The sequence below is a fragment of the Lactuca virosa genome, chromosome 5 (genome assembly GCF_052849685.1).
Source record: "Lactuca virosa cultivar CGN04683 chromosome 5, Lactuca_virosa_CGN04683_v6, whole genome shotgun sequence".
Lineage (NCBI taxonomy): Eukaryota > Viridiplantae > Streptophyta > Magnoliopsida > Asterales > Asteraceae > Lactuca > Lactuca virosa.
Genome location: NC_136430.1, coordinates 351501256 through 351519841, shown reverse-complemented (window position 1 = coordinate 351519841; position 18586 = coordinate 351501256). Strand labels below are relative to the sequence as shown.

The 18586-nt window shown below is 34.3% G+C and overlaps 1 protein-coding gene across 5 annotated transcripts; it reads left to right on the top strand.

Moving 5' to 3' along the window:
- Positions 1-11039: 11039 nt before the first annotated feature.
- On the top strand, positions 11040-18316 carry LOC145116425 (glutamate receptor 2.7-like). Of its 5 annotated transcripts, XM_079052773.1 has the most exons (8): positions 11040-11126; positions 14224-14352; positions 15127-16286; positions 16358-16664; positions 16750-17147; positions 17243-17623; positions 17714-17896; positions 18006-18314. In XM_079052773.1, the coding sequence occupies exons 2-6, from the start codon at positions 14253-14255 to the stop codon at positions 17621-17623; spliced, it is 2346 nt and encodes a 781-aa protein (XP_078908899.1). In that variant the 5' UTR covers positions 11040-11126; positions 14224-14252; the 3' UTR covers positions 17714-17896; positions 18006-18314. The 5 variants fall into 5 exon arrangements, with proteins under 5 accessions (XP_078908899.1, XP_078908898.1, XP_078908896.1 ...); XM_079052772.1 differs by lacking the exon at positions 11040-11126 and having other exon boundaries at positions 14046-14352; positions 17714-17867; positions 18016-18316; XM_079052770.1 differs by lacking the exon at positions 11040-11126 and having other exon boundaries at positions 14046-14352; positions 17714-17867; positions 18006-18315.
- Positions 18317-18586: the final 270 nt, after the last annotated feature.

The following is an 18586-nucleotide window of genomic DNA, read 5'->3' as shown; positions in this document are numbered from 1 at the left end:
CCGATATGATCCTACATGGTTGTTCCTTACTTGATAGATCATGAAAGTAGACTTTGAGTTAATGATTAATCTAGACTAATAATTAGCCGCAATAAAGATTAGACTAAAACTTAGCGATAATAATGCTAGGTTTCGTCGAAGGAAAATAGAATCGTTAGAAGCGAAGCGCTCCCCGAGTTTGGAATCATCACTTTAACAAGTGAGTGCATAGTCCCTTTCATGAACATGATTTTAATACAAGTATTGAATAATGTATTAAATGTTTTTTGGTGTGTGAAATATTTGATATTGCCTGAAATACGTGTTAATAGCATATATGATAATATACGATAATTTAGGATACAGAGTAAACCTAAATTAATTAAGATGAATATTGGGTGGTATCTCTTTATGAGAACGAATGAGATATACATAGAGAGTCGAACTTTAAATTTGTCATTGATCCGAGAGCGTGGATTAGACATAGTTAATTGTCCCTAGTCCGAGAGTATGGAATGAGAATAATTATTGATCCGGGAGTATGGATCAGACATACCCGATCCGGGAGTATGGATTAGGTAAGGAGGTTAATTTCAGATCTGGGAGTATGGATCAGGTAAAAAGTTTAATTTTAGATCCGGGAGTATGGATCACGTAAAAAGCTTAATTTTAGATCTGAGAGTATAGATCGTGTCGTTATGAGGATTGTCGGGGTGGGATGAAATTGCTTATATGATGTGAAATTGTATATATTATGAGTTCTAAATTATATGTATGGTATAACATTGTGGGATTGAAATCCCTATGTTCTCACCAGGTTTCTATCACATGTGTCGATTCGAAGCTACATTACACTGAGAGATTAAAGAGGAAATAGATCACTAGTGTAGATGAATGTAAGGTCTGTTTATGCTTATGTTTCTGTATTGACGATGACATCCCAAAGTTTTACTCAAAACAAAATACATTTCTTCGGAATGATTTGATAATATATTTATCATAGTTTTCTGGGAATAAATTCCGCAACATATTTCTTTAAAACATACTCTGATTTTCAAACAACGCATAAACAAATCGGTCTTTTCCGTCCGTGAAAATGGGGATGTCACACACGATAAAATTTTTTCATTTTTAAATTAAAAGAAACCATTGTTTTCAATCCCAAACCAAATCAAATCAAGTGTCAAATACAAATAATCCCCAAGATTAGGACATCATAAAATCTCCCAAAATATATCTCCGAAGGATGTGTACGATCATGCCTTCGCCTTGCCATGGTCATCAGAAGTACCAGAAACAATAAACTGAAACTGTAACCAAATGTTTAGTGAATTTCCCCCAAAGTACCACCATACAACATAACATATACAATATTGCATACTGGGTCCAATTAGTCATCAAACTGGAATGCCTATATACATAGGTCCGCTCAGCCATCAGACTGGAATGCCCTCGGGTCCAATCAGTCATCAGACTGGAATACCCCCGGTCTATTGGCTCACGCACAATCAGTAAAGCCTCAACCCAAAAACGATAATATGTCGATATATGCATAACAGATAAACATATAATCAGTCAACAGGCAAACAAACAGATCTATAGATCACTATTGCATAACAACATCCTATAAACTAGGATACAGATCTAACAAATCACTACAACATAATCTAGTGGCCGACATCGGTGCCTTTGACCTATAAGTACAATGAGGAAAACTCACCTCTTAGTCGGAAATAGATCTCTGAACAGGACACAGCTCCGGATGACAGCTCAACCGGTAACCTATTTATCAAATAATGACCAAATCTAAAATACCACTCTAAATACCCAAAATACCCTTAGGTCAAACTTGATCAAACCCTGGTGAAAGGTCAAAGTCAACTACAGTAGGTCGCCACGCCTTGGCTATCCTTAGCCACGCCGTGACCACTAAATGACAAAACAAGTGAGTCTTAGCCTAGCCGCCACGCCATGGCAGCCATATGCCACACCGTGAGGATAAGTCAGAATGACTTAATTGCTTAAGCTGATTTATAGTGTATTACAGGAGTTCCTAATCTCAAACTAGGTCTAAACCATAACCTAGATGGATAAAGTTTCCAACTTTATCTTTTACGCATTGCCAATAAGTCAAGATCCAAAGCACTAAGTCCATAGTGGAAGCATAAAGCATATACTACTCATTAAGCACTTAGAGTTACTTTCCCAAAGTTTCTAGAAGGGTTTCCTACACCTTCTGAACCATAAAAATCATAGGTTTATGGACATGCATGTCCAATGCATGTCCTTTCCATTTTTAGGGCAAAACAAGGGCAAAAGGGGCCAAGATTCCATGCATAGCCTCAAAACTCAAGTCCACTTCAGATCCAAAGAGTCAAATGCTCCAAATGGCCTGGAGATTCATAAAGTTGCAAGCTTTATGAAATCTCACGTTCCAAAACCCACAAAACATGAAGAAAAGGGACCAAAATCCAAGATCTAACAACCTAACAAAGAAAAGATTGAGTCTTGAACACTCACCCAAGTCCATAAGAGAAGCTAGAAGATGAATATGTTGCTTGAAAGATGATAATCCTCACCAAAGGCTTCATTCTCCTTCAAAAATTCCAACAACGTATGAAGAATGAACTTTCAAGAGTGATGGAGGCTAGGGTTAGGGTTTCAGTGCTTGAGAGGGTTATGGATGCTGAATGACCTTGAAACCCTATCCATAATGTCATTTAAATAGGGCTCAAAGCCTAAAGGATTAGGGTTTCACCAAAACTGGCTGCCACGCCATGACACCTCATGACTACGCTGTGGTGGTTCATTAAAACCCGCAACCCATAAGATAATGTCACGCCGTGGTGAGGCTCCACCATGCCGTGGCTACCCAAAACAATATTGACATTTGTAAATTAAATTTGTACTTGAAACGAGTGTTACACTATGTGTCTATTAACGAGTCACATATTTTGAATGATAATTGTACTTTTTGGTGATTCACATACAAACGTTCGTGTCTTAAGATTAATAGATACATGTTAAGATATCGTACACATTTCTTTGATAAGAATTGAAAAAGGATATGAAAGCATTGAATTTATTGTACGAATTTTAATACATCATCGTGAATCTAATGTATTATAAATAGGAGTATCAATTTGAATTTGAAGCATACCACTGAAACATAAATTTTAGAAAGAAAGAATAAAAGATATTTTGTAAGAGGGAGATTTAAGTTAAAATAATTTATTACTTGAATTTCATTGTGTATTATATGCTTATTTAATGTTATCTATTATGTGGATAAATTGCATGACAAGATTATGATTAAGGGTAAATTACACCATTTGTCCCTCATGCATGTGCCAAAAAGCACGTTTAGTCCTTATTTTCAAAAATTAACTCGGACCATCCCTCGTTTGGTTAAAAGTTGCACACCTCATCTGTCACACCCCCAAACCAAGGATGGCGGAAACGTCCGGGGGTGGAGGACTTCATGTGTAGTATCATAACAACAATTGTAATAGTAATTCAAGCAAACACAACCAACATATATATAATTGAAAAAGTTACATCATTGTATGAATTACATGTTTACGAATCAATTACAATATGTTGACAAAATATGAAATAGTAGACGCCTTAGCGTCCCATCCTCAAAAGCACTTGATTACCTGTTTAATGATTTCCTGAGAATACAAGTTGTTTGAAAAAGTGTCAACACAAAGGTTGGTGAGTTCATAAGCTTTTGTTTGGTATTATTAAAAGCCTTTCGTTTGTGAAAGTAGTATTTGTGTTAGAAAATCCAATATTTTCCTTAATGTGTAAATGTAGTCTTAAAACCCAAAGACCGAAATGTACAAGTAATTTGTCATATTTATAATAAAACAATGCAAGTTTAAATCGACATAAACTCATTAAATTTTAATGAAGTTCCCGTAAATTCCAACGTTTATTAATACTTTATGTGAGTTATTATAACCATGCTATGACCTAGTTGGCCTGAATGACGTTCTTCAGGCGTCGGAAATGTTATGACATTTGTCACCCCAGACCTGCCGGTCTAGCTGTTGCATGCAGCTTAGGTGTGGGTTTGTCAAACCCAATATAGATCTATACACAAGTATCACGCTCTCCCTCAAGGAGACTCTGGTTACAATACATGACTTAATGGTAATTTGAAGTAAATGTCTCACAAAGTCATTAACGGAATTACGTGTTATGAAAAACTTGGTACCGTATAGCCGTACCTTGCTTAATGAAAATATCATTTGTATAAATGTACCATTTTTAAATGTATTTGTTATGTAATGTATCATAAACTATACCTATTATAGTTTATCAACCAAGGGTAGTACGTGGTAATGTATGCAAACTATATTCAAAATAGTTTATTAAATGTTTGAATGTATCGATTGTACTTTGATTATAATCACTTGTTATTCTTTATATTTTATATGACCAAATCCATTTGTAAACTGATGTGTGTCTAAATATTAAGATAAAATGTCATATATTGCAATAACATATAATCACATAAAGATATACACCTTGCTCAACATGTTACAAGGTGAAATGAAATTAACAGCAACTTTTCGTTGAAAAACAGTTTCTGTTACTGTTCTTAGAAAATTTATAAAAAAATCATCAAAGCTCTAAATCCAAATCCGCAAATTTTGAGAGTTTGGAATATGAGTCTAGTTTGTTCGTAAATTTTACCATGATTTTTAGTGATCTCTAACAGAGGTGAAAATGTTCATAATCACATACTGGTCCGGGTTTGCCTCTGAAATGACAGGCAGTTTTGTAAAAATCACCATAAATTGTAGAAAAATCATATGGAGATGTGCAAGTAGCCATTTTAAAGCTAAGAGTTTGAACTACTTGCACCTGGAACAGTTTTGAAAACTAAAATATTTAAGTTGACCAAAACAGTCCGTGATTAACGTCCATCTTTTCTGATGTAATCTGTTAGAAAAAGTTTAATTGTGTTCTTGATGATTTTACTTGTATTCCCCCCTTAAAACTTAAGAAAAACATGTAAATGTAGGGGTATGAACTCACCTTATGTGATTTCAGTAGATGAAAGTGAGATAGAGGAAGTGTTCAACCCAAGAACACTAAGAAGATGTCTTGATGATTCGAGAATCTAACACCGAATAAGATGGAATTTGTGTAAGATATCAATGATTTGAGTAGAATGGAGTTTAATAATTATGTGAATGATGAAGATACTTACTAATTGAAGGAAGAAATCCCTGGAGAAAGCCTTGAAGTTCTTGAAATTGAGAGAAAAGATGAGAGAATTTTGGAGAGTGTCCTTTGGTTGCTAAGTGTAGAATGAAAGAACTTTATGGAGAATGAGGAGAGAGGATCAATCCTCCAGCTCTTAGAACATGGGAAGAGCTGGAGATTGGGTGTAAAGGTCCACTAAGGTGACAAGGAGTAGTGGGAAAGAGTGGATGATCATAGAGTGAGGTGGTGGTGGCTTGCTTTTGTCATAAAATAAGGAAAAGCAAATATTCCCTCAATAATTAGTCCAACCACCAATTCTTTTAATACATTTTTCTAAAAACCCTGGAGATTTATATATTTTGGGGCCTTAGTTTATAAAATAAAGTTTTGGGTGAAAATCCCACGTTAAAATAATGAAAAACGGAGTTAAAACGAAGTCGTAGTCGAAAAACCGGAAAAATTATGACACGCAAACATGCATGTCGTCTTCTTTTATGACAGGGGCTTCCTTGATACTCATTGCGTGTCATCAACACGCGAGTCGTAAGGTTACGACAGATAAATGTGTGTCGTCTTCCTTTATGACAGGGACTTCGGTCCTGAAGCTTCAGTTTTGGGTCCTTAAGCCTATTTTACCCGTTTTTACCCCGTTTCAAGTGGTTTTTGACCCAGTTAAGGGTCGGGATGGCCCGAATGATTACAAAAAAATTAAAGGAACTTTTGAGAGAGATTTGGGAGAGATTCGGGAGAGATTTGGGAGAGATTTTAATAGAGAGAGGTTGAGTGAAAGAGATTGTGAGAGGTTTCGTTTGTGATCTTTTTGAGTGTCCGGCTTCGCAACGAAAGGTCCATAAACCCCGTTAAGCCATGATTTAGTGTCTTACACAATCCCGATGATTGTGCAATAGTGTTTTATCGCTTTGGTTTGTTGTTTAGCACTGTTAAGGCTAAGGAAAATCAAACACATGAATTTTTCAAATGATGTTTTCTCATTGAAATAGCGAATTGTATAATGTAAACCCTAACATACAAGGGTTAATGGAGTTGACCGGTTTGACTTGTTGACTTTGTTTGACTTTGACTTGAGCGAAATTTGACGGTTGTCACATCATCCCTCCGGACATAAAAAGACTATTTTGCCCTTAATATATATATTTTTAATTTTCTTTTATTTATTTATTATTTTTAGATTAAAAAAAATAAAAAAATGCACCAACGGTCCCTTCATTTTCCGTAGTTTCCTTCCCTCTTTCTCACTTACTCTCGACAACCACCTAAAATTTCCGTCAAGACCAACCACTTCTACTCATTCTCCTACTTTCTTTTCTGATCTCCAGAGAATAACAACAAAATCCGGTGACTCGGTCGCTCAACAAGTTCGATTGTCACCGACGACGGACATGAAGCCACTGATGAGGCCATCGATCTACACCTCAAGCCCTCGTTTGAGTCGTCACTGACGCCTGAAACCTGCAGCTCCTCCAGCACCACCACCATTCACCACAAATACCTTCCCCTTCCATTTCCCCGATTTTCTTCTACCTTCGTCTTCCTTTTCTCACCCATTCCCGACAACCATCCAAAATCCTAAATCGGTGAACCGAAATCGGACCCCAAACCACCATCCCATATATTCGTTCTCCCCTTCTGCCTTAAGAGCACCAACGACCATCAAAGCTACCAATTTCAATCTATCATGAGTTCATGACATCTCACTGCAATCGAAATCAGGTCTTAGACGAATCCATCGAAATAGAATCAAACCTAACCTAGCATGAAACTCAAAATCTAAATCGAAACCTGCATCAGTTTTAATTTCTGGATTTGGGAAGGACGAAAAAGGAGAGAACTGCCATTTTCATCGAGGCAGTCTCCTTCAACCTATTTCTCTCTCTCTGTATTGTGCTACATCTCCATCTTATTTGCCCTATATCTCGATATCGTATAAGAACACATGTGTGTGTGTTTTGTTACTTTGTTATCTCCGATCAATAACAACAATGTGAGGGTTTGGAAGTGAAAGGGGGTAGGCGGATTTAGGAAACTGAGAGATGGTGTTGAAGAAGAATGAGAGAGATAGAGAGAGGGAGAGGGAGAGAGAGACATCGGAGGTGGTGGTGATATTTTCCAATGTAACTGAGAGATAGAGATTAGAGAGTTTTTTTTTATTTTCTTTTTTTAAGTCATAAATAATAATGACTAATATTAGATTAATTAAAAAATAAATATACAAGGGCATTATGGTCATTTCAAATGTGGCGCGTACTACATTCGCAACAAAAACGCATATAAGGGACGAAATGTGCAAGTTTTAAGCAAACGAAGGACGTTCAGAGTTAATTTTTGAAAATAAGGACCGAACATGCTTTTTGACACCTCCATGAGGGATGATTCGTGTAATTTACCCTATGATTAACTTTGTAGGTGTTTGGAAGTGCTTTTTAAAATGACTTATTAGCTTATTGACTTTCCAAAAAGCCATGAATTCCTGGTTTTTCCAAAAAGCCAATAAGCACTTTGAGAAGCAATCCCAAACACGCCCTTAATGGTAAATCGTGAAAATAATTTTATAGTTTTATTACTAAAATTATTTTATTACCATAATTAATTTATATTTAAACTGGATAGTGAAGGGGCGTGAAAGACAAAATAGTGGTGTGAGCTCATGACCATTAATGTACGTACTATTATGCTACAGGGACAAGGCATATGCCGAAGTAAGATGACGATCACTGACTATTCTAAACAGTCTAGTGGAACCTAACAGACTTATTACCAGTAGATGTTAATAATCATACTTTTCATTAATTAAAAGTTAATTAAAGATAGTATGTTTAAATCATGTATTTTTAAATTGTTTAAAATACACCTTACATATAATTATAATAGTTTATATTAAGTATATGTAAAACTAAAAGATTATATATATATATATATATATATATATATATATATATATATATATCTATATGTATATATGTAATATGATTACTATATGTATAAAAATCATGCAACATGTGTCCTCACATGTTTGATTATACATTGCTAGTCGAATCAAGAGTATATCTCATTCATTAGACCATGCTATAATAGAGGTATAAGGACACGACCTACAAAATGACCGTTATGCTTGTCCTTTCACTCAGTGCCTCTTTATTTGGTTAATTGTCGTTAGCCAAAAGGGTTTGATAGGACGATCTCTCGTCAAAAGTATAACATGTAAAATACTAGAACAAAATTCTCGTCCTAGTTATATTAGTAAATGTGAATAGTTGCTAACTCATGAAAAACGCACATTATTTCTTATTGTCTATTTATGGAGCGTGTGTGGTTAATCGTCACATAAACTTGATATGTAAGAAGAAGATGATGTAACACTTGTGGTTGTGGTTTGTTGACGGAGCGTGTGTAGTTAACCGACACGTCAATTAAAGAACCACAACATACTCAAGGGGTCACACATTTTTGCATGGTTGGTTCACAATCTTATTTGTGAGACCTCAGTATCCCAAGCACAAATAGAGGACATGCAAACCCGAGATTAACATGCCATTAATAGTAGTATCCCATGCACAAATAGAGGACATGCAAATCCGAGATTAAAATGCCATTAATAGTATTAATAAATCTCAAAAGATGTATGAGATTCGTGGAGATTGAAACTGACAAAGTGCATTGCTTACCTAAATAATTTCGTGGTGTGTTGATGACACCCCTCTACACATTGCAAAGCCAAACATGGATCCCATCCTAATCCTAAATAAATAATAAATTAGGGTTGAAATTTATTTAAATGATAATAAAACAAACAAGAATGAAATTAATATTGAATGATGTCTACAATATAATCCACTAAAATTACTGCTCAAAGGATTAGTTGGAATGATGATCAATCTAATCCAAATTCGTAGTTTGAGAATAGTTTTCATTTGTGAATAGAAAAATCACGCCTAAGACAAAGCTCTTCCTAAGGTTCCTCTAACCAAGACTCGATAACCGGACTCCGAGTTCACAGCACCAACAACAGGACAATGTTACAACCGGCCTCCAACAGAACATTATGGAATAAACAGATGAGATATGCTTACCGGAAAAAACCATATTGATGTAGAAATGGTGTATGTATGGGGGAGAAAGAGAGCTCCAAAGTTTGGAGATTAAACCCTGTCGACCCCATAATGTGGAATGATGACTCTATTTATAGGGACAATGAAGGGACCATAAATGACAACGGAGAATAAAGCTTGCTATGGATTATTCCTCACATGCTTTTCTACTTGATTGGTGCTATGCTTAGCCGATGTTGTCCCGCTCATCAAACCCTATCCTACACAACCTAGTGTTGCTCTGCATGGCTAAAATCAACACCTTGGTCAATTTAGTCACTTCAGTTAGGTCATGCTAATTGATCCAACACCATTAGTTGTGTAAATAACAAGAAGTAGTGGTTAAAGGGTATTTTTGGTAAAATTTGTTTGTAGCGAGAAACTGAAAGTTTGTAGTTGGTAGCTGCTCTAAAAGCTAGAAGGCATAAATTTTATGTGCAAAAAATAGAAGTTTTCGAAAAAAGTAATTATAATCTTTTAAAATGTATAAAAGAATATAACTACCAATAGCTCTAAAAATTTCTTGAAGTACAATTTGGGTTAAAAGTTTTATTCTAAAAATAAAAGTATGACCGCAAACAAAGTTTTCAATTTAATTCCAAGCTTTTAAAAAAAAAATTAAAATCTAAAATTTTATAACAAAAAATCGAAAGCCAGGAAGGGTGAAAAGTGAAAACGGCCCGTTTTCTAGGCGGCTGACCGGAATGGTCCTACTCTGCAGTCTGCACCATGTCCAGCCCTACTGTGGAACCTTTGACCGTTACAAGATTTTCTTCTTCTGTCATTGCGGCCAAAATTCTCCCGATATCGCTCGTTCTTTCGTTTTGATGGTCGTTTCGGGGTGCCTCGGATCACTTGAATATAAAGATAGTTGCAATCGGGTCTCATCAACCAAATGATGAAGCCGTTGTAAAGGCTGGTGATTGCTGCTATTAACCGCCGCATTTTAGCAGGTCTCTCGATCAACCAAACGGTGAAGCCGTTCCAAAGGGTGGCTGCTGCTATTGACAACCACATTTCAGCAGTGAAAGGCTTCATAAACAACCATAACCGGTTTGATAATTTGGATTGAATGGGATTGGGGATAATCATCTCCAAAGCGGATTCAATGTACGGTTGCGTGAAATCCACGTACTCGTGTATTCTCGACAATTCATTGTAATAATCATATGCCAGATTCAACGGTCTCTGAAAACCTTGATCATTCTGCTCAAGTGGTATTTTGAGATCAAAGTTTTCAGGTGAAATTATTTCAAACAATTCCCCGACACTATTATATCCTTGCACGGAAAAAATTCTAGGGTCGTCGTGCTCTTCTTCTGGGTAATCGGAACGTAACTTTTGACGGAATCTTTTTTTGAAATCGAGGAAATTCGGCGTGTTTTCTGTTAAGTAGGTTTTAATTCCAACCATACCCTTCAGTGAAGAAATCATGGTCGAATTAATGGAATGAAAAAGATATGTTATTCCATTAGTTGAAATCCACAGACACCCGTCTCCTGTCATTTCCATCTTCTTGGCTGCCTTAAACAGGTGAACCTTAATAAGTTCCAGAGACGTATGAATTACAAAGACTTTCACTTCTTGTCGCTTGAGCACCTCAAGCTCTTCTTCTAACAAACACGAAGCAGATGTGAGTGGTAAGATATGGTTTAGCTCAGAACCTGTTTGTCGAAATACCTGAGAGAGATGAGAGATGATTGATGCTGTTGAGGCTAAATGTGAGCTTTCGAATATGAGAGTAACTTTGGTCTCTGTTCCAGTGGTGTTTGATGCTTTTAGAAGAAACCACAGCATTGAGAAAGCAACCAAAGTGTTGAGGTAACTTGAAAACTTATGCATCTTCATTGATATTCTTCCTTATTCTTTACATAGACTCGTATGTATCTCAAAAGTTGTTTCCTATTCCCCAAATCATATGGTCATTTCAGTATAAAATAATTTTTTTGTACTCAAGATTCCATCACACTGTTTGTTAAAAAGTTTCCCAAGAAAAAAATTTCTTGTAGCTTTCAAAGAAGTCAAGCCATCAGCAACACTTACATTGATTGCATAACATAATGCTGTAAATCATACTCACAAAAATTATATCATACTTTTATTCTCGTTTTGTGAATGTTGTTATAGTAAATATGAATAATAATGTCTTAATCCTAAGAGCTACCAATAGTTTAAACTTTAAAATGCAATGAAATTTCGGTTATTCTTAGTTTACAATGCATTTTATATATGTCAACTTGTGTCATTTTCAGAAGTCAACATGTATCTGGCGCTGACTAAATCATCCATATTCTCTTACATTAATACACATAAAGGATTGTAATTTGATTGTTTGACTATTAGAAATGAGTTATATATATATATATATATATATATATATATATATATATATATATATATATATATATATATATATATATATATATATATATATTCTTCAAATTGCTCATTTCATGTTTTCTTTCTGCTGTCATTTCTTTTACGCTGATTTTCTTAGTTGCTTCTTATTGTTGCCATTTCCTCTATTTCTTTCAAGTTACATATGAATTTCCATGGAGACTGGATTTTGGTGTCATATCCCCTGTTTTATAGACAAATAAAAAGATTCTATATTCTTAAATTTGTGTAAAGTTTTAAGAAAATTGAGATTCAAGTGTAAGCAATAGGCTTTATTTTCATATATTATTTCATTTGTTAGTAGAAATATGTCACATTTGGTATGCAGTAATGTAGGTTGAAATGGAATAGTAAGAATGCATTTATATGTAATATTTTTGTTTCATGTAGATCGGTTTTTCTATTATAATCTTTTCGGTGCAATATTATTTGTTTCAAGAATTTGTCCTCTTTTATACTTCTCTTCTCATTGCAGGGATACTCGTGTATGCCACTTAGGTCAAAATAATACCGATATCAATCGAATTAGGTAAAAGAGTAAAGAGAGAGAATAGAAATTGAGCAGAAAGTGAGAAAAGGGCCACTTTACAAATGAAAAAAAAAACATCTAGCAACATGAATCCAAATCAAACTATTAAGAGCATCCACACCAAGGTCTTTCAAAGTTATTTGCAATGCCACCTTGTCCATATTGTATGCCACATAGGTGAAGCTCTTTCAATATTTGAAAGGCTTGCAAATGTATTGTCATAATATTTTATTAATAATTTATTATTTCTTTTTGATTACCTATATATATATATATATATATATATATATATAATTATATTTATGTAATAAAAAAAACTTTTATTATATTATATATTTTATTTCTTAAATTATAAATTAATATATAATATATTAAGAATTTTTTGATTAATTAAATAGTTGTAGATGTGGTAGTGGGGACCACTTTTGAAAGATAAGTGTTATTGCACTGATGTGAGTAGTCATTGCAAAGCTGATGTGACACAATTGAAAGATTAGCGGCATTGCACTTATGTGGATGACCTAATAACACCTACCCTCCACATGTTACAACAGGATCAAGGGCAGTTCGGTCAAATTGCAAAAAGTCTTCGTTAATCAAAAGAATTTTTGGAAATAGTTACTGTCCATTATTGATATTTCGCCCCTATGCGTTCGAATCACAAAATCTAATGCGATAATCCACGAGAACACGTTTTGATTCATATACAAAATAGAAAGCAAATTGTGACTATATATGCTCATACTATCTGAAAATGGATAAAATTGACTTTTTTAAGTGTGCACTCCGACTACTAAAGTTGTAGTAGATCACACTCTATCACCATGTGACACTAAATCACCGACTTTTTTATTTTTTATTTTTTTTATTTTTTTAAGTTTAATCTAATATTGTTTTCTTTATTTATAAATTAGCATGAAACAATAATTGAGTTATTGTGGTTAAGAAGTTAAAGACTTCATAAATATTTATTTATTTATCGATATTATATTTAATCTAAAAATATTTTATTAATTCATTTGGATTCCAACAACCATTTTTTTTTTGCAATTCAGTATACACAAATTCGTAAACATGGTGGAAAGAGTCAACAAGAAGAATATACCCTAAGTAGCATTATTATCATTAAAATAATATTTTCATCCAATTGAAATTTTATTATAGCTTGCTTTTTTTCAGCTCATAAAATAAATATGTTTTTTTAATCATAAAGTCAACTAAATCATTCAGTTATTTTTGTACGTAGCTTTAAGCAAATAACCTTCATTTTCTGAATACAAAAACTTGCTTTCCATTAGATTACATAAGAGTAATTCGAGGAAGGTGCAATGAAGTTGCTAGGCATACTAAATAAATAAAAATCAAAACAATATCTCCATCATACCAGATAAGTCTTATAGTTTGATTTTTTTTATTCTATTATTGGTTGACATCTTACTTATTAATACAATTGTAATTACATGAAAATTTCCCTAAACTATCCAAATGACTGGGACTTATCATCCAGTAGCATAGATAACATTTTCTAACTTGTATGATTTCGACATAAAATGTTGAACATTTCCACGACTTCTGTATTCCTTTGCAATTTGTAAATGAAAATGTAGTTAGTTGACTTCAATACACTGAAGAGATCTTTCTTATGTCATGGCTAAAACCTTGAAATCATTTGTATAGTCTTTGTTGACTTTTCTTATAATATAATACTCATATACTTTCAATAATAACTGAATAATAGTAAATCAGTTACTTAGATCACACCTTTTCCTATATATATGGTGAATGAGTACCAATAGAAAATTGGGTGGGATTGTCTTTTACTCTGTAGGCATACTCTTTCTTTTCCTATAATGAAAAACAAGCTTATGTCTATTATTGTTATTTTCACCATTTGTTTGTTTAAGATACCTTTTATTGTTAAACTCGATGCCAAATCTATAGGAAGTAACTTTAGTGATGCATTTGTTATTGGTGCAATTGTGGATATGTCAGCTCGAGTAGGCAAAGAGGCTAGAGTTGCCATGGAAATTGCCATAGATGATTTCAGAGCAAAAACGAATCAAAACTTGACACTTTACACAACAGATTCAAAAGCAAATATTGTTCAAGCAATCAAAGCAGGTAACTCAACTCATCTAATGCCATTTCTTTTTGTTCAATATGTTTCTTTTCTTTTTAGTAAAACCAACATGTTTCATGAACTCAGGGGTGTTATTCGGTTTGGTTTTCTGGTTTTCGGTTAAAACGGTTCGGTTTTATCGGTTTTTTTACATTTTAAATCTAACCATAACCAAACCAAATAAGGTTCGGTTTAATCGGTTACGGTTTATTCGGTTATGGTTTATTCGGTTCGGTTTAACAGTTAAACCGAATAAAATTCAGCACGTAAAAATAAATATTAAACTTAAAGAAAAAATGACTTACCAAAATATTACCAAACAAAGAAACTACATTAATATATAAAATATTATATTCAAGTTTTCGAAATAGGTCAATATAATTTTAATCGTACGACTAAAGATTATTTGGTTAATTTGTTTTTGCTTTTTAATACAAAATATAGAACAACTATAACTTTATAATGGTTAATAACTAAAAAAGTCATGGAAACCTTAGTAACTAATCAATAAATTTAAATATATATATATATATATATATATATATATATATATATATATATATATATATATATATATATATATATATATTATTCGGTTTTTCGGTTTAACCAAAACAATGAAATTTAACCAAAAACAAACCGAATAAGGTATCCTTATTCGGTTAATCAAACCAAATTAACCGAAAACCAAATAACCCGAACCAAATAAACCAAACATCATTTGGTTCGGTTTTGGTTTTTTATGACACCCCTACATGAACTTGGTTGAAATGCAGCTACCTATCTCATTGAAACACATAAAGTGGAGGCGATTTTAGGGCTACACACCATGGAAGAAGTGGTTTCAGTTGCAGAGGTATGTAGTGAAGCACAAGTTCCAACTTTCTCTCTTTTTGACTCAGTTCCTCAATGGGCACTAGATCGGTGGGCCCCCTTCCTATTTCAAGCTTCACCTTCTCAGTTTCCTCAAATGAAAGCTTTTGTTGCTATTCTTGAATCTTACGGATGGAGTCGTTTTACTTTCATATACGAAGATATCAATTCAGCATCCACTCAAATCATTCCACATCTCATGGAAGCCATTAAAGAATCTAGTACTGTAGAAATAAGCAGCATTGTAAAGCTCTCACCTTTATCCTCTTCTTTTTCATTGCCAAAAGAACTTGAAAGGATCAGTAAAGAACAATGCAGAGTGTTTCTTGTTCATTCCTCTTTGGAAACAGGCGTTCGCCTTTTCCAAAATGCAAAGAACATGGGGATGATGGAAAAGGGTTATGTGTGGATCACAACAAGTTTAATCACAGATCTTCTCCACACTGTAAATTCCTCTACTTTTTCCACGATGGAGGGCGTTTTGGGAATTGGGAGTTTCTTCTCGGAGTTTGATGATTTTAGCACAAAGTTTCAGAAAAAGTTTAAACTGGAACAACCTGAAGAAGAAAACAACATCCCTGGGGTTTTTGCAGCTCAGGCGTATGATGCTACATTGATTGTGGCCTCTTTACAATTCGTTGACCAAAAACCATTTGCATCACATATATTTCCAATCATAAATGTTATAGGAAAATACTATAGAGAAGTTGGGTTTTGGTCGGAAGGACTCGGTTTTTCTGAGGTTATTAATGAAAAAACCACTTATGACACCTCTTTAAAAAGTTTAGGCTACATTTTTTGGCCTGGGAAACCGTTGCATCCTCCAATAGGATGGGCTATTCCTACAAATGCCAATCCATTGCGAGTTGGGGTCCCAACAATGGCCATGTTTAAAAAGTTTGTGGAAGTGAAATATGATCATAAAAATCATAATCTCACTTACAAAGGCTACTCAATTGAGCTTTTCAAAGAAACCATCAAACTCTTGCCTTATTACTTGCCATATGAATTTCATCCCTTTAATGGAACCTACGATTCTCTAGTGGAGCAAGTTTATTTAAAGGTAAATCAATGACTCAATCAATCATATATTGTTCTTGTTATTGGTATTAAATTATTTCTTTATATTTGTAGAAATTCGATGTGATAGTTGGTGATGTATCGGTAGTATCGAGGCGATATAAATATGCTGAGTTCACGCATCCGTATACAGAAACAGGGCTAGTGATGATAGTACCTGTCACATCGTATCATGGACAATGGTTATTTGTGAAGCCCTTTACATTAAGCATGTGGGCTTTAACAATTTTAATCAATATATATAACGCCTTTGTGATATGGCTGATTGAGCACAAAAACACCCCTGAAATTGGAGGATCCGCTTTGAATCGCACTGGAATTCTTCTGTCTTTAGCTTTCACTAGAATGTTCTTCACCAATGGTAACTTCTTAAAACATTTCACACATGTCAAAGTTCAAACAAACAAATGATAATCTGTTATCATCAATTCATCATCATCATTCAGGTGATGAAGTTCATAGTAATTTGACCAGAATGACAACAGTGGCGTGGCTGTTGGCGGCAATAATCATCGGGCAGTGTTACACCGCTAGTCTCACCAGCATGCTCACTGTTAAACGGCTGATACCTAAAGTAGCAGATTTTGAAACCCTAAAAAATGGTAATGCAGTTGTGGGGTATGGCCAAGGGGCCCACGTTGCCAGTTATTTGGTGGATGTTCTTGGTTTCAAGAATCGAAACATAAGGCCTTTCACTTCTCCAGAAGGATACGCACGTGCCCTTAAAAACAGAGAAATATCAGCGGTTTTTCTTGAAGCTCCTTTCACTAAACTGTTTCTCGCTAAGTATTGTAAGAGCTTTATCACTGCTGGACCTACGTTTGGGGATGGAGGATTTGCATTTGTAAGATTTATATAAACTTTTCTTAATCTATCATTTGAATATCTGTTGAATTTGGGGATACCGAGTTGTATTTATGTTATATGATTTGGTTGCAGGTGCTTCCGAAAGGTTCTCCAATGGTGGCTGATTTTACTAAAGCGTTGTTGAACGTGTCTGAAAGTGGGACTCTACAAGAGATAGAGAAGAGAATGATTGGTTCTGAGAAATGTGTAGAGATGGATTCGGATCATGATGAGTATGAAAGTTTGGGTCTTGGTAGCTTTTGGTCACTTCTTGTTTTGACTAGTGGGACTTCGACTATTGCTCTTATAATCTATGTTGTTATTAGCTTGAGGGATTATTGCCGGATCGAACAGAAAAGTATAATTTCAATTTTTTCAGATGTTAAGAAATACTTTGTGATTCCAAGGAAACGAATCTCAAGGAAAGTTAGCGATTTAGAAAGTCCTAAAAATCTCAATTTGGAAATGACTTGAGTAAGTACACCAATTTTTAAGTTGTCTCAAATATTAAAAACCAGAGTACCCATCTTTGTTGTGTTTTTATTATTGATATTGAATGTATAGGTGCTTGGACATTGGTGTGGACAAACTGGAAAAAAGAAGAACAATCATTATGTTCAAATAGCACCACCATGATGGGGATGCCATTCATGCACATGATGGACATCAACAAGAACAATTCTCACCATGCTGTCATGTGACAAATGGATCACATGAGGTCAGCTATATCTACCAACCTTTTTATAAGTAAGGATATTATGACAATAGATCATACATACCCTATGATTAAATTTTTCTAATTTACTTGAAAGATAATCCCGACTTACATAATGTGATCCTCTTATGATTCTATTAGAGGTATGCAGATGGATTGGGCTTTCTGGGCTTTTATGGATTAGATTTGGATCGGGCTCTAGATGTCATTGGATCAGGATCTTGGAGCTTTGCAGAGGTTGCAAATATTTTGGTAGGACGGGTCCTCAATTTGGCTTTATCTAGGATATTTTTTTTGATAGATTTGGGCTGGTTGGACATTTTGTTAGTTTTTTTCTCATTTTGTATCTATATAATCAATTTTTTGTAAAATTTCCATTTGTCACAGCTAGTATATGCAACATCTGTGATTTGGTTTTGTTGTGTTGTTTATAAAGGTTAATTGGTTATAAATGTGGCAAGTTATATTAAGAAACAATAAGAGAAGCTTTAAGGGTTGACTGAGAAGAAGTGAAAGTTAGCTGCTATTAGTGAGTTTCACCAGCGTTGACATTGGGTCAAACTCAAGATTATGAGATTTAGTGAGATGAATGCTTTAAAGGGTAAAATGGTACAATAATGTAAGTAATTAATGAACGGTTGGTGGTTGTGCGGTCATCATTTCCTAATTATCATGAATCTTTACACCATACTTTTCTTACACTTAACACATTCCTCCAGAGT